This window comes from Erythrolamprus reginae, chromosome 2, assembly GCF_031021105.1.
Source record: "Erythrolamprus reginae isolate rEryReg1 chromosome 2, rEryReg1.hap1, whole genome shotgun sequence".
NCBI lineage: Eukaryota > Metazoa > Chordata > Lepidosauria > Squamata > Dipsadidae > Erythrolamprus > Erythrolamprus reginae.
This window is the reverse complement of record NC_091951.1, coordinates 327,029,453-327,045,817: the sequence shown is the minus strand read 5'-3', so window position 1 is coordinate 327,045,817 and position 16,365 is coordinate 327,029,453. Positions and strand designations below refer to the sequence as shown.

Here is a 16,365-nt window from a genome sequence, read left to right as displayed (position 1 = left end):
ATCCTTGTTTTATCACATGTGTCTTCAGCAATAAATTTCCACTGAATTCAAATTTCCTTTTGTGTACCCTACTCTCCTTTCCATATAATAAAGCGGGCAGAAACATTTCCTTGCGTGTAGCAACTTTTGCTTCTTTTCACTAATGTTTGTCTATTGCTAATAATGTATTACTGTGTTTCTATCAGCATTTTTATGTAAAGCATGAGTTCCTTAATGTTTGGTGCATTGATTTTCAGACCCATACTTTGTTGCATGACATAATCTATATTTCTCAATTGTTACTAAAAATTGCCTCATTTATTTTTTCCAGTTAGAATTCTGGCAAACATCTTTCCAGGCACATAACTAGAACTATAATTTTGCTTTCGGTCGTTTTGCTTTCATTCTTATTAACTTTCTCATTATAAAAGGGAAGCAATGGTATTTCAATCATCAGTTTTCACACATGCATGGAAAAGAAAAAAACATGGAGTCACTCTACAACGGAGGTCTTAAACTTGTGGCCTGTGGGTTGGATCTATCACACACTGGCCATTCCCACCCTCTGTTTAGCAAAGGGAAGAAAAGTCACAATATGTGATGTCTTTGAGTTTGACACATGCTCTACAAGCAAACCATACATTGTAATATGTATTTTAAAGTTACTCTATCTACACCTGTAGTCTGACTTCTTTTTTATCAACAACCCACCTTTATTTATTGCTTTTTGAGGGCAGTCTTTTAAGCCAACATATGGATAGTTCTGGTTCAGTGACCACAATCAGGGCTAGTAACTCATTTGTTAAGTGAAACAATCAATAAGGGTGTCTGTGTTCATGATTTTACTTTATCTTTTCTTACTTTACAAGCCTGCAAAGGTTATAACGTGAAGTTGTGGTTGCAAAGTTACTTTTTCATCTCCTCTGTAATTGCAAATGGTCATTAATCAAGACAGTCACCATATGAGAACTAACTGTTCTGTAGTTTATATCCTATCAGATACAGCAAGAGTTAACATTCATCATGCTTAAAACAATGCTGAAAATATATGAAAGGAATAATATCATAGTACTACCGTGTTTCCCCGATAGTAAGGCAGTGTCTTACTATCTTTTTACCCCCAAAAGCCCCACTGTGTCTTACTTTGGGGGTATGTGTTATATTGTCCCAGGCACCGGGGCCGGCTCGTCTTCGGGCTTCAGCCCGGGCGAGGCCTCTTCTCCGGGCGGGCGGCGTTAGGCGGCGTTGCGCGGCAGGCGCGGCTGCCCATTGGGCCCGGCCTCCATCCCTCCTGCGCCACGGCGGGGCCGGTCCGCGATGCACGTCCTGGGGGCGCCCGGCTGGCCGGCTCCGGAGGCTGCGGCTCCTCCCGCTGCTGCCCAACGCCAAGGATGCCCCGCGCCCAGCCCGGCTACGGCAGCAGGCAGGCAGGCAGCCCCAGGCACGGCGGGGAGAGCAAAGGCGGCTTCGGCCCGGGCGAGGCCTCTTCTCCTCCGGGCGGGCAGCGTTAGGCGGCGTTGCGCGGCAGGCGCGGCTGCCCGTCGGGCCCGGCCTCCATCCCTCCTGCGCCGCGGCAGGGCCGGTCCGCGATGCGTGTCCTGGGGGGCGCCCGGCTGGCCGGCTCCGGAGGCTGCGGCTCCTCCCGCTGCTGCCCAACGCCGAGGATGCCCAGCGCCCAGCCCGGCTACAGCAGCAGGCAGGCAGGCAGCCCCAGGCGCGGCGGGGAGAGCAAAGGCGGCGGCGGGAGTAGCGGACGCCTCCCTCGCTTTTAGTACCGTGTTTCCCCGAAAGTAAGACATATGTCTTACTTTCGGGGTATGGCTTATATTAGCCGACCCCCCTGAAACCCCCCATATGTCTTACAATCGGGGGGGTCTTACTATCGGGGAAACACGGTAAGTAGCTAATCATATTACAGGAATATAGCTTCTGCTCATTTCCGCATGTGCAGAATTCTTTTTTGAATGAATAGAATTGTAAAGTCTCCATATGATCTTACTGGTATTTTTTAAAGTCCATCTTGGTACATTTTCATAGAAACCCTCATTAGCACTGCTCATTAGTACGAAGAAGATTCTGCATAGTTGTCCCTGTGCACTTTTAGTTTTTGTGAGTTCAGTTTTAATGAATCAAAGTTTGGCCAAACTGGTGCTGTTACATTTTCAAAACATCCATTTGGGTTTTGTTTGTTTTTTTGTCTTGAAAACCTATCTTTAGAGTTGAGTGCTAAATTCTTCTGAGATTCTTAAGTTGCTTCCTTTTGTGCAGCGTCGTATTGTACCAATTCTGTGGCGCAGTTGCAGAATTCATATGCTCCTGCTGCAGACTGACCTATTTATGCTTTAACAAACCAGAAACTTATAAAAATCCCTTTTACTTTACTTTTTATTTGACTTTTGCATGACTGCAGTCATGCAGCACTCAACAACCAGAGGTAGGATACATGAACTCTCATGAGAATTATGGTAGTTTAATATGCCTCTCAGAGGCTCTAACACTGGTTGTGTCACATCTTTAGGAAGTAAATCATTTCAAAGTGGGGATCCTCAGTATGTACTATCAGTAAGGCAAAGTTTACTAAACATTATTTAAAAATTATTAAAGTATTCTTTTCACACCGCCCTCCACGCATGAGAACTTCTTTGATTCTGGCTCTGTATTGTAATGAATGGCAACAGCAAATAGTCCTAGCATCAATATATGGAGAAAATGGATGTACTGGGGCACAATAAAATTGACCTTGTGAAATGATTTATACAGCCCATTGGAATAAAAATATAATGCCCCAAAAAATAAAGGGAACATTCAAATAACACATCCTAGATCTGAATGAATGAAATATTCTCATTGAATATTTTTGTTCTGTACAAAGTTGAATGTGCACAACAGCATGTGAAATTGATTTGTCAATCAGTGTTGCTTCCTAAGTGGACAATTTGATTTCATAGAAGTTTGATTTACTTGGAGTTATATTGTTTAAGTGTTCCCTTTATTTTTTTGAGCAGTGTACAAAATAAATTTGAGAGACAGAAGACAATGGCCTTATGAAAAAAGGAGGAGAGAAGGAAAAATCTCCTAGTTTTTTAGCAGCGATTTAGGGTGGTGTAGGAAGCTTTTGGAGGAGTGATTTTGGAGGCGATTTGGGGTGGCATAGGAAGCATCTGGAAGGGTGATTTTGGGAGTGATTTGGGGAGGCACAGGAAGCGTTTGGAGGTGATTTTGGAGGTGATTTGGGATGACAAAGAAGCGTCTGGAGGGGTGATTTTGGCAGCGAGATGGGGCAAAGGAAGCAGTAGGCTAGGGGGAATTTGGCAGCAGGATGGGGTGGCTGCAGGCAGCGGAGGAATTGTAGGGCTTGAGGGGAAAGTGGCAGGGATATGGGGCGGCTGCAGAGAGCTCCTCCGACGCGTGCCGTTTTGGCCGCTGCTCACAGCAACAGCAGTCGAGAGAGAAGCGAGGGTTCGTAAGTAGAAAATGGTTCGGTTTGTATCTCGAAAAGTTTGTAGGTAGAGGTGTTCGTAAGTAGAAGTACCACTATATTTGCCTTGGTAAGTAAGCCGGGCTTGGTAGCATGAGCCTGTAATCCAACCTGCGGAGGCTGAGACTGGCGTGGATTGCTTGAGTTCGAGGCTGCTCTCCTCTGGAAAGAAATGCCGCCGAGCATCACAAGAAAGGTTGCTTAACCTATGTCTGAAAAAATAATAAATATAAAAAGGTCTATGGAAAGAAATGGTGCTGAGCCTTGGTAAGTAGACTGTCAACATTGCAATGTGGATAAAGGGCATTGGTTCATTGTCATTGTTTTTCCGGTTTTCCCATTCAGGACTTTTAGTTCTGTTTGAGTCCAGTCCATTATTCCAGCTGCATGTTTAATAAGTGGAATGGCCAAGGTGTGAGATGCCAATGATATTTCTTCCCTTAAGTTTGAACTTTAAGTTCCTCTTTACTCTCATAATATATTCACTTCTAAGCTTCTTCTTGTCTTCTGTGGGCTTGAAATTGTCAGCTTGAAGGATGCTGAGGGATTTGTAGTGATTTTCTCATCCAGATTGTTGGTGTTATTTCCACAGGGCATCTTGATCCCTTCAGTTTTCAAACTTTTTCCTCTGCTGATGCTAAGGGTGGCATATTTGACCAGACCAAATTCTATTGCAATGTTTTTCCTTTAAGTGTTAAGAAGGGATTCCATTTCAGACAGTGTTTTTCCATACATCTTCAGCGTCCATGAAAAGGAGGTACAATGGCCTGGCAGATGTTTTTGATGTTCGATAATAATGGCCTAACTTGTTCAGGATTGTTGACAGAAGACTCAATACAATGACAAACAGTAGTGGTGGTAATGAGTCTTCTGGAAAGATTCCTCTTTTGATATTAATCTCTCCAGGTTTATTGCCATTAACCAGTAACTCATTTTGCCATTGACCTTTGTACAAAGCTCCTGGTGTTTCTACTAATTCCTATTATTTCTGGGGACTTCAATACCCAATCATACTATGGGACTTGAATACCTTATTATTGTTATATACTGTATACAACAAAGTAAAATCACAACTGCTAGTTATTTAGCCAGTGTTGGTCCTTGAGCTCTTCCCAAGAATCTAGGTTGTTGTAATGTTGGCAGTTAAAATTTTGTCAAAGCACAGATTGCAATGCATAGACCATGGGTGTCACTCTCAATTGTCATAGGCTGGGTTGTGACTTATTATGAAGTATTTTGTCTTTGCGGGCTGGAGTAGGCTGCTGAAATGAATCTAATTCTCCTGCTTATATTTATTTGAAGAAACAATCTATTTGTGGTTATCTATATCTATGGGTCATTCTTTGTCAAGTGGACCAGGTGAAATTGAAGCCTTATTTCAAAAGAAACCATCACAAAAACAACATGTATGATAGGAAAAAAACCATGCTCTTTCTAGTGAAATAAAAAGGAAGATGGTGGAAGGTGAGAAAACAGAGAGTGATTAAAAAATGTCCTCTTTCTAATTTCTCATTTTTATTTCATTACAAAGAGCATATTTGTTCCTATCATATATGTTGTTTTTGTGATGGTTTCTTTTCAAATAAGGCTGCAAAAATGAGTCAAATGGAACACCTGGTCCACTTGACAAAGAATGATCCCCGTCTGTCTGTCTGTCTGTCTGTCTGTCTTACTATGTTCATAAAGAAGTTAATGAATCTTAGCTGTATCAGTCATCTGTGTGTGCTTCTTGAAATTAATTATCTGCAACAAACTCTGATAATCTTTATCTATTTTGTCCTGGATCTTTTGTAGAAATTGACCATATATATGATCCTTTTCCTTGCTAATATTTTTTCCATTTTTAAAAATTTCATTATTTCAGTATTCATGTTTTGTTTCCAATGCATTCAAAAAATCCAATGTTTAACTTGTATCAGTGCTTCCTCTTGGCTACCTTTGCCATAATCATTCAATGCATGCTTTTCTTCTTTTGACAGTTTAACTTGAAGAAGTCAACCTCTGCTTCTCTTTCTGTATAATCAATCAATATCACTACTGGGATGTAATGCTTAGTGAATAGGCATCAGTTTTCATCTCTTTTGGTCCAAATTGTTCAGTTCAACTTGCCTCTTGTATCAGCAGTGTATCTTGTCATAGGACTGGCTAGGCTCTTGTGGTTTTAAATATATTTCCACCATTCCATTTTGTATGTATCGTTATTTTCTAGAAATTGATTCTTGCTACGTATACTGTAACATATCCTCGTTTAGATATAGTTAGTAGAAAAGCAAGTTATAAGTGATGTTTAAATATTTTATAGAGACGGAATGTATTGAAATTTAGAGCCATACAACAATATTGTCGTATTTTTAGATTGTAATTTTAAATTTAATTAGATTTTCCGTTGTACTGTATTGTTATATTTATTTATTTATTCGATTTGTATGCCGCCACTCTCCGTAGACTCGGGGCGGCTAACAACAGTGGTAAAAACAACATGCGACAATCCAATACTAAAACAGCTTAAAACCCTTATTTTAAAACCAATCATACATACAAACATACCATACATAAATTGTAGAAGCCTAGGGGGAAAGATGCCTGACGACAGAGGTGGATTTTAAGAAGCTTACGAAAGGCAAGGTGGGCGCTATTCTAATCTCTGGGGGGAGTTGGTTCCAGAGGGCCGGGGCCGCCACAGTGAAGGCTCTTCCCCTGGGTCCCACCAGATGACATTGTTTAGTCGACGGGACCCGGAGAAGGCCAACTCTCTGGGACCGAACCGGTCGCTGGGATTCGTGCGGCAGAAGGCGGTCCCGGAGATAATCTGGCCCAGTGCCATGAAGGACTTTATAGGTCATAACCAACACTTTGAATTGTGACCGGAAACTGATTGGCAACCAATGCAGACTGCGGAGTGTTGGTGTAACATGGGCATATTTAGGGAAGCCCATGATTGCTCTCGCAGCTGTATTCTGCACGATCTGAAGTTTCCGAACACTTTTCAAAGGTAGCCCCATGTAGAGAGCATTACAGTAGTCGAGCCTCGAGGTGATGAGGGCATGAGTGACTGTGAGCAGTGACTCCCGATCCAGATAGGGCCGCAACTGGTGCACCAGGCGAACCTGGGCAAACGCCCCCCTTGCCACAGCTGAAAGATGTTTCTCTAATGTGAGCTGTGGATCGAGGAGGACGCCCAAGTTGCGGACCCTCTCTGAGGGGGTTAGTAATCCACCCCCAGGGTAATGGATGGAGAGATGGAATTGTCCTTGGGAGGCAAAACCCACAGCCACTCCGTCTTATCAGGGTTGAGTTTGAGTCTGTTGACACCCATCCAGACCCCAACAGCCTCCAGGCACCGGCACATCACTTCCACTGCTTCACTGACTGGACAAGGGGTGGAGATGTAAAGCTGGATATCATCTGCATATTGATGATACCTCACCCCATGCCCTTGGATGATCTTACCCAGCGGTTTCATGTAGATATTAACTAGCAGGGGGGAGAGGACCGACCCCTGAGGCACCCCACAAGGGAGCAACCTAGAGGTCGACCTCTGACCCCCCACTAACACCAACTGCGACCGACCGGAGAGGTAGGAGGAGAACCACTGAACAACAGTGCCTCCCACTCCCAACCCCTCCATCCGGTGCAGAAGGATACCATGGTCGATGGTATCGAAAGCTGCTGAGAGATCGAGGAGCACCAGGACAGAGGATAAACCCCTGTCCCGGGCCCGCCAGAGATCATCCATCAGAGCGACCAAAGCAGTTTCTGTGCTGTAGCCGGGCCTGAATCCTGACTGCTGAGGACCTAGATAATCGGCTTCTTCCAAGGACCGTTGGAGCTGGAGCACCACCACCTTCTCAACAACCTTCCCCATGAAGGGAAGGTTGGAGACTGGGCGGTAGTTGTTAAGAATGGCTGGGTCCAGGGAAGGCTTCTTGAGGAGGGGCCGCACAAGTGCTTCCTTGTAGGGATCTGGAAAGGACCCCCTCCCCAGAGAAGCGTTGACAATCTCCTGGACCCAGCTCTGTGTCACTTCCCCGCTGGCCAAAACCAGCAAACAGGTGGTGGAACTCACAGCTCCAATGGCCTTGTCCACTTCATCAGGTGTCACCAGATCAAACTCTTCCCAGACAGGTGGACATGTACGGGCCCCAGTCACCTCGACTGATTCGTTATCAGTCGACTCTGTTTCCCAATTGGAGTCGAGGTCCGCCCGGATCCGAGCGATTTTATCAGCAAAAAATGTGTTAAAATCCTCGGCACTACTCTGCAAGCTGTTACCCGCCCAAGTCCTCGGAGAAGGGCGGCATACAAATCAAATCAAGAAAGAAAGGAAGGAAGAAAGACAGAAAAAAAGACAGAAAGAAAAAGAAAGAAAGAAAGAAAGAAAGATATCTGACCTACCACTAACTTTTTTCAAGAGCTCCATTTCAATATAATATATAGCATGGTAAAAGAAAATCTCCTATGAGATAGTTTTGAAATGGAAACTTTGCAAACATAGGTGACAGTATTGCAAAGTCGTGCCACCACTTTGTTTGCATAGCAAGCTAATTCAAGCATCAATTTACAAATGATATTTGCTGTTTAGCTCATTTGTGGTCAGGTCGCACAGATGAGCTAGCTGTGAGAATTATTCTTAGTGAAAAATGCAAATATTTATTGCCTTTGACTCAGCACCCAAGCGTCGCTCAGAAATATGTAAGAAAAAAATGAAGATGTTCCATCTTCAGTGCATGACTGATAGTTCATATATTTTATGCCACCTTCCATCATTCAGTCAGTCAAGCCAAAGTATTTCTTTTGAATTGCATAATATGCTATATTTTTCACTCTGTGCCATTTCAAAATGAGGACGTAATCAACTGCTTGTACTAGAGCAGGGGTGTCAAACTCGCATCCTCATGTGAGTTCCCCCTCTTTGCTAAAACGAGGTGGGCTTGGCCAGCACATGATGCATCCTGCCCACGGTCCGTGAATTTGACACCCCCATACTAGAGCTATGATGTCAACCTCATGCTGTTGATATGCTTTCACTAAGGAGTAAGTTGGACTATTACACTCTGTGATACTTTATGAGAGATTTTACTGGCTCAACCATTAACTCTCAATAACATTAGTTGCAAAGGATTTTTTTCCCCCTGATTAGGAAAATGTCCATTACTGATGTTGATATTGAAAAGAAATACAGGCAGTCCTCAATTTACAACAGTTCATTTGGTGAGAAAGATCAGAAGCATTGTGAGAAAATATTATTTTACTGAAAGGGAAGTAGATGCTTGGAACAAACTTCCAGCAGACGTGGTTGCTAAATCCACAGTGACCGAATTTAAACATGCCTGGGATAAACATATATCCATTGTAAGATAAAATACAGGAAATAGTATAAGGGCAGACTAGATGAACCATGAGGTATTTTTCTGCCGTCAGTCTTCTATGTTTCTAGTGTCCATTCAAAGTTACAACAGAACTGAAAAAATATGACTTATGATCTCTTTTCACACTTATGACCATTGTAGTGTCTCATGGTTATGTGATCAAAATTTAGACTCCTCTCCATGGTCATGTGATCAAAATTTAGACTCATATTTATGGCTCTTGCAGTGTCCTGGGATCATGTGTTCTACCCTTTGGAGACTTTTTGACAAAGTTAAGTGAAACCAGATTCACTTAATAACAATGTCACTAAATTAACAACTTCAGTGATTGGCTTAACAGCTGTAGGAAAAGAAGTCGTAAAATGGAGCAAAATTTACTTAACAAATGTCTCAACTAGGTACAGAAATTTTGGGCTCAACTGTGGTCATACATTGAGGACTAGCTGTAGAATTGATGAATTGACTGATTGATTGGATTTATATGCTGCCCCTCTCGGAGAATTGTCCCATTTAAAGCCTAATCTTCTACACTGGCTGTTTACACTGAATTGGAATCCTTTACAAGCATTAAACTCATGTCCAAGTGTGTCCAAAGAGATTTTGAAAATTGTTTCAAGCATTATTCACATAGGGCAGAATGAGCCGTGAATTGTTTTCTTCTAGAAAATGGAGTGATTTCCCAGTTTTATATCTGAATGAATTAGTTAAACCATTTGATGGTAAAGAAAACTACCCGTGCTTTCCAGTACCGTTGCCTTTTAATTTTGGAAGCTAGGTTGGGATCCTAGCCAGAAAGATGCTTATGTTCTGCTTTGGGGCTTCGGTATTTCATTATTGAATCGGAATATTATTAATAGAAGAAGAAAAAGCCGTCCTCTTTAAAGTGATCAATGCAAGTAACTTTTCATTTTTGTAAGCATAGATGAGATTAAGATACTGAATAGTAATGTTTACTTTTCATGGAGAAGGGGAACACGATTTTCTTGATATTTAACGTATAGAATTCAGTGGGATTTCTATAAACACACACAGTAAGCACAATGTTCCAACTAAGCAATTACAAGTCTGAACAGCAGCAAAAATAGGAAACGGTGGCACCCAGCAGCTGCATAAGAGCCCATGCAGAAAGAGTCAGCAGTTTTAGGCCAAACATAGAGTGGGTATCATCAATTTTACAGTACATATAATTTGTGTTATTTAGAAAAGCTATTGCAAATTTTAGCGATTTTTTTTTGCAATTTTTGATTTAACATTGTATCTTTAAAAATTCTCACTGAGCAAATAGATTTTAATAGATTGGGAATGTTTATTTTCATTACTGTTATTAATGAATTATTCTGGAGTGTCAACTAGGGCAAGGTCTCCAACTTTAAGGCTTGTGGACCTCAACTCCCAGACTTGTGGACTTCATCTCCAAGAATTCCTCAGCTAGAAAAGCTGGCTGAGGACTTCTGGGAGTTGGAGTCCACAAGTCTTAAAGTTGCTAAGGTTGGAGATCCCTAAAGTAGGGGAATAAAAGTTCGTGCATAGAGAGCTGTTTGTAGTGCAGCTTTTTCCATCATTATACAGGGTTCCCTCGATTTTCACGGGGGATGCGTTCCGAGACCGCCCACAAAAGTCGAATTTCTGCAAAGTAGCGATGTGGAAGTAAATACACTATTTTTGGATATGAACAGTATCCCAAGCCTTCCCTTAACACTTTAAACCCCTAAGTTACAATTTCCCATTCCCTTAGCAACCATTTAGATTATTATTCACCATGTTTATTTATTAAAGTTTATTAAAAATGTTTTTTAAAGGCAGACGAAAGTTTGGCAATGACATATGACATCATCGGGCGGGAAAAACAGTGGTATAGGGGGGAAAACCGCGAATTATTTTTTAATTAATATTTTTGAAAAACCGTGGTATAGACGTTCCGCGAAGTTTGAAGCCACGAAAATCGAGGGAACACTGTATTCTGGAAACTAAGGCCTATTAGTGGAGATTGGGAAGGCTTTAAATGGGATTCCTACAGTGAGCATAAAATGACCTCAATAGCTTTTCCTCAACTTTTTAATAAGGGACCTTAGAACATATTGATTTAGATCAAGGTCGTGTAGTCTATAAACTCTGTGATCATTTTGACAAAATTTGGTACAAAATTTTGTCAGTGTTCAAAACCACATTTTAAAAACAAATTATAAGTGGCGATGGAACCAAGTGTTCTGGGAAGTAAATAACCTCCATTCCCACCCATATAACCTGACAAGGTTCTCATTCCCTCACACCTGGTTGTTGGTTATTGTTTGAGTGCAGGGGAGAAGGGTTATGGTTATCAGAGGTTTGCATCCCATAGGCCTCCCACTTCATTCCCAACTTAGCCCCACTAAATACAAAAAGAAGCTAGAAGAAAATTAAAATTGTTGCTTCACTTCAGATGAGAAGCAAAACATCTTCAAAAGAAAAAAAACCAAGAAAGTCCAGTTGCCACCTTTGGGATATAAGTACTGTATACTGTTTATACTTTTGCAAATAGTCTTTAGACTTACTATAGATATACTAAGTCAAAGTACTGATGTGACTGCAGCAGATTTTATTATGGTGGCCTTTTAAAAGAATTACACGGTACAAATCTATTCTCCTGAATTGATTTTTTTGGGGGGGATGGAAAAAACACTCAAAAACTAGCAAAAGACATCACAAATCATGGTCACGAGACTGCAGGCCACTGTGCAGCCAGTCATAAATGTGACTCAGTTGACATGCATCTGAAATGCAATGGTGTGACCTGTGGAGGCATGACATCTTCATAAGTGGTAAAGCACCTTTTCCAAGATTAAAGTTGAGGAGGTTCTCTGTTTATGGCTATTCCTGAAATGATTAGAAAAGACTTGATATCCTATTTTATTTTTTATTTATTTATTTATTTGTTTGTTTGTTTTGTCAAGTATGTAAATATACATGAATACATGAATATGGAAGAACATTAGAAATAGTAGTATTCATATACATGGTGATAGTGAGATAGAGGCGACATTAGGACAGGGGACGGGAGGCGCGTTGGTGCATTTATGCACGTCCCTTACTGACCTCTTAGGAATCTGGAGAGGTCAACAGTGGACAGTCTAAGGGTAAAGTTTTTAGGGTTAGGAGATGATATAACAGAGTCAAGTAGTCAGTTCCAAGCTTCAACAACTCGATTACTAAAGTCATACTTTTTGCAGTCGAGTTTGGAGCAGTTTACACGGATGAACTCTTTTATATAAAGAACTGGTGAGAATCTTTTCGTTTTTAATGATCTCATGCACATTTCAAAATAGCTTCTTCATTTGGTCAAAATAATAATAATAATAACAACAACAACAACAACAATAATAATAATAATAATACCTTGAAAGTGCTAAGAAACTGACAATATCATCCATAGAACAAATTCTTTCATAAAATGGATTGCAGTCTTTCTACCAAAGTCTGCAGTATGCAAACCCCATCCTCTTATAAATTTCAGGGGCGTAACCCTAAAGAGCTTCTTAAATAGCCTTAAGAGAGAATTTGTAAAGTGATTTGTACATTTCAGATATATTATGTATATTTTGAGGACAGATAACAGGAAACAATGCTGCAAAAATTGGATGTTTGAGCAGTGTTGATTCTCATTTTTCCTGTTTCGCCCCTCCCAAAATGCAATTTTATATTACAGAGGTACTTCTTTGAGTAGAAGGGAAATCTGGAGGAGCTTTTCTGTTATGTTGTGCTATTATTATTATTTTTGCACTAGGCCCTTTAAAAGCTGGTAAAGTGAATGCTTTGTTGAAGTGTCAAAAATCGGTAAATGAATGTGGGCAGCGCAATTATTCTTCTGCTTTTCTTATGTTATTCTTTATCCTTTTCTTCTTTTTTAACAGCATATCCTATTCGGTGCACGTCTCTGAGGATTACCCAGGTAAAGTGTGACTTTCTATGCTGCTGACAGTAAAAGAGGTTTTGCGTTCCATTACTGTGCCCTGGGATCACCTCCACGATAATCACATTTCATTAGCCACCTCATTTGCACCCTTTATTTTCTCATTTTTAGCCTTCCTGCCTTAAGCAGGGTGAGAATGTACGAATTCATTCAGTGCATCTGGGAAAGAATGCGGTTTGCCTGGGTTGTTTTTTTTAAAAAGGGCTTTTTTTATATAAATAGCTGATGAGAATCAGGGTTTTATATGGATATATAAAACCACACACAGGCAAACGGGGGAAGGAGGGTAAACCAACCCCAAAAGATGTTCTTGGCTTTCAGCGTTTGCTGATGGGATAATGTGCTAACTGTGTAACTAAAGCAATGTGGTCTTTGAAGAAGAGGGGATTTCTCATCTTCGTGGATTGTTAAAAATAAAAATGTGTTGAAAATGGCCTTGCAATTTCTTGGAAGTTTCCTTGCCTTGCAAGAAAGGTATGTTTTTTTCCTGCCTTCTTTCTCAGAGTGTTTCAAAGTCTGAACCCTTCACGTCCATTTGCTTTTGTTTTTGATACCATGTTTTCCCGAAAATAAGACACTGTCTTATATTAATTTTTGCTCCAATAGTTGTGCTACGTCTTATTTTCAGGGGGTGCCTTATATTCTGATTCTTCCCCTTTAATTATTGGAGTGTTGGTACGCTCCACTTGAAGAGCCTTACTGCTGCCAATTTTGCTGCCGCCACAGAAGACACGGTGGCAAGATCTGCGGCGGCAGAGGTCCTGTTAGCCACCAAGCAGCTCAGTTTTGGGGTTAAGTAAAACCAGGAATGGAGGAGGGAGAGGGGAGGAAGAAAGGAAGCATCTCTATTTCGCGGTCCCGGAATGCAACCCCCGCGAAAATTGAGGGAACACTGTATGTTTTTCCACCGTACCAGACTACGTCTTATTTTCGGGGGGTGCCTTATATTAGCAAATTCTGCAAAACCTCTGACATGCCTTACTTTTGGGGTATGTCTTATTTTCGGGAAAACACGGTATTCCTTCCTTGTTGGAAATGGTAAAGGATGCCCTTCAAGTGGGGGTTCCACTTACTGGCCGCTACTGGTATGTTTTCTGGGATAGTTGCAGGCACGGGCGCATCCGGCGGGTGCGTGTGTGCCCATCAGCATGAGATTTGGCTTCTGCGCATACACCATATGCAAAATCTCACCCGAAGATGCTCTGCCCAGAAGCAAAAATGACAAAAATTCCCAAAATCTCATCTGTGCAAGCATAGAAGTCTCGCACTGGGGTGCATGCACATGGGTTGGGCACACGCCCACCAGCACCGAACTCCAGAGCCCACTAAAAAACCTTAACGGATAGCCGATCTCATTTGTACCAACTAAGGGGCCCGTCACTGCAAAGGACACAATGGAGTCCAAGACTTACCTGGACTTTTGTAAAAGAACACAAGAACATCACACTCCTCCCATCAGAATTTTGATCAAAGTCTCATTTTTGAGAGAAAGAAATGTATGTAGAAATTTCCATCTAATTGAATGAAAATCCCAGTGGCCGGTCAGATCCCACAGAGTCGGCCTTCTCCAGCTCCCATCAGCCAAGCAATGTCGCCTGGCGGAGCCTAGGGGAAGGACCTTCTCTGTGGCAGTCCTTTGGAACAACTCCCTCCAGAGATCTGCACTGCCCCCATACTCCTGACCTTTCGAAAAGTTTTAAAAACACACCTTTGCCGCCAGGCCTGGGGCAGTTGAGTATTGACAGTCTGCTGCAGCCGATAGTATATCTGCGATATCGGATGAATCTGGATGAATGGTTGTCTGGGGTTTTTAGACTAAAGTTTTTATGTCCGGGGTTTCATGACTTTGTATTTTTATTTATTTATTCATTCCATTTTTATGCCGCCCTTCTCCTTAGACTCAGGGCAGCTTACAACATGTTAGCAATAGCACTTTTTAACAGAGCCACAATCCGGGTCCTCATTTTACCCACTTTGGAAGGATGGAAGGCTGAGTCAATTTTGAGCCGGTGATGAGATTTGAACTGCTGACCTATAGATCTACTGTCAGCTTCAGTGGCCTGCAGTACAGCACTCTACCTGCTGCGCCACCCCAAGGCTTTTCTCGAAAGAAAGAAAGAGAGAGAGAGAGAAAGGAAGGAAGGAAGGAGAGAGAGAGAAAGAAAGAAAGCATAAAATCAAATGAATGGATGAATGAATGGATGGATGAATGAATGAATGAATGTGCCTGTTGCTCATACAGCCCGATTCCCCTCTGCTCCCCAGCTGGTCTGCCAAGCTGCAAAGATTGGGGACCACTGATCCATTTCATTATCACTGTGGTTTAAATTGGGAACATGTGTTCTATATCTCTATGTAAAATGCATGTCTGTTGTCTGTGAATATAGTCAGGGTAGAGTGAAAAATGAGAGGATGATGATGATGATGATGATGATGATGATGATGATGATGATGATGATGATAAAGCTCTCTGCACCTGCTAAAAAATGAGGCACGGCGATTCCTTATCTCTGTTTCATGAGTGTGAGTTCTGTGAATGAGAGTCCCTTTGCTTTATCCTCCCTTTGAAGGGTTTTTCTGGCAATGCTTGCATTGAAATGGCCTTTGAGTCATTTCTACAACCACCCACCCCTTCTTTTAATACACACTGCAGGCATATTCCTGAATTCTTATTGCATCCCTTGATTGAATATATGCTTGATAAAGAAGCCAACTTGTTCTAAAAAAAAAAAAGTTAAAAAGCTTTCCAATACACAGTGCAAAGATTAAAAGTTCCATTACTGGGAATCAATACAATACACAACACAACGACTCCTTTAGGAGACATTATAGTTTAAGGAGTATGTTCCAATGAGTAACAGCATGAAGTAATGGCTAGCCAATAAATAGCCTGTCTGAGCGTACTGGGTTACAAAGGAGAACAGTACTTCTCAAATTTGAGAACATTAAAGGAGTGCTGACTTCAATTCCCAGAATTCCCAGCATTGTTGGCTAGGGAAATCTGGGAGTTGAAGTCCACACATCTTTAAAAAGTTATAAAATTTGAGAAATGGTGAGTTACAACAAAGCTACTCGGTTTTCTACCTCCCACAACCAAGCCCTGATTGATCAGTCCCTTGCTTGGGGCCAGAGTGGCACAGAGGTTAGAATGCAGCACTCCAGGCTACTTCAGCTAACTGCTAGCTATAGTTCAACAGTTCAAATCTCACCACTGGCTCACGGTTGACTCAGTTCAAATCTCAGACCGGTCAAGGTTGACTCAGCCTTCCATCCTTTTGATGGATGGAAGACTGTTGTTGGGGGCAATATGCTGATTCTGTAAACCGCTTCGAGAGGGCTATAAAAGCACTATGAAGTGGTATATTATTATTATTATTATTATTATTATTATTATTATTATTATTAATTAGATTTGTATGCTGCCCCTCTCTGCAGATTTGGGGCGGCTCACAACAATGATAAAAACAATATATAATGACAAATCTAATAATTAGAATCTAAAATAACAATGGTACATTTAAAAAATCTAAAAAGCAAGGAACCCCAATATATATATATATATAAAACATACATACAGTCATATCATGCACAAA

At 41.5% G+C, this 16,365-nt stretch overlaps 1 protein-coding gene across 4 annotated transcripts in view; it reads left to right on the top strand.

Annotated features, from left to right (window-relative positions):
- PARP8 (poly(ADP-ribose) polymerase family member 8) overlaps window positions 1–16,365 on the top strand; it is a 259,356-nt gene that overhangs the window by 116,091 nt on the left and 126,900 nt on the right. For all 4 annotated transcript variants that reach the window (XM_070743365.1, XM_070743362.1, XM_070743364.1 and 1 more), the window contains one exon: window positions 12,714–12,751. In XM_070743365.1, the coding sequence (XP_070599466.1) occupies window positions 12,714–12,751 (38 nt within the window). The remainder of the gene's footprint in view (window positions 1–12,713; window positions 12,752–16,365) is intronic.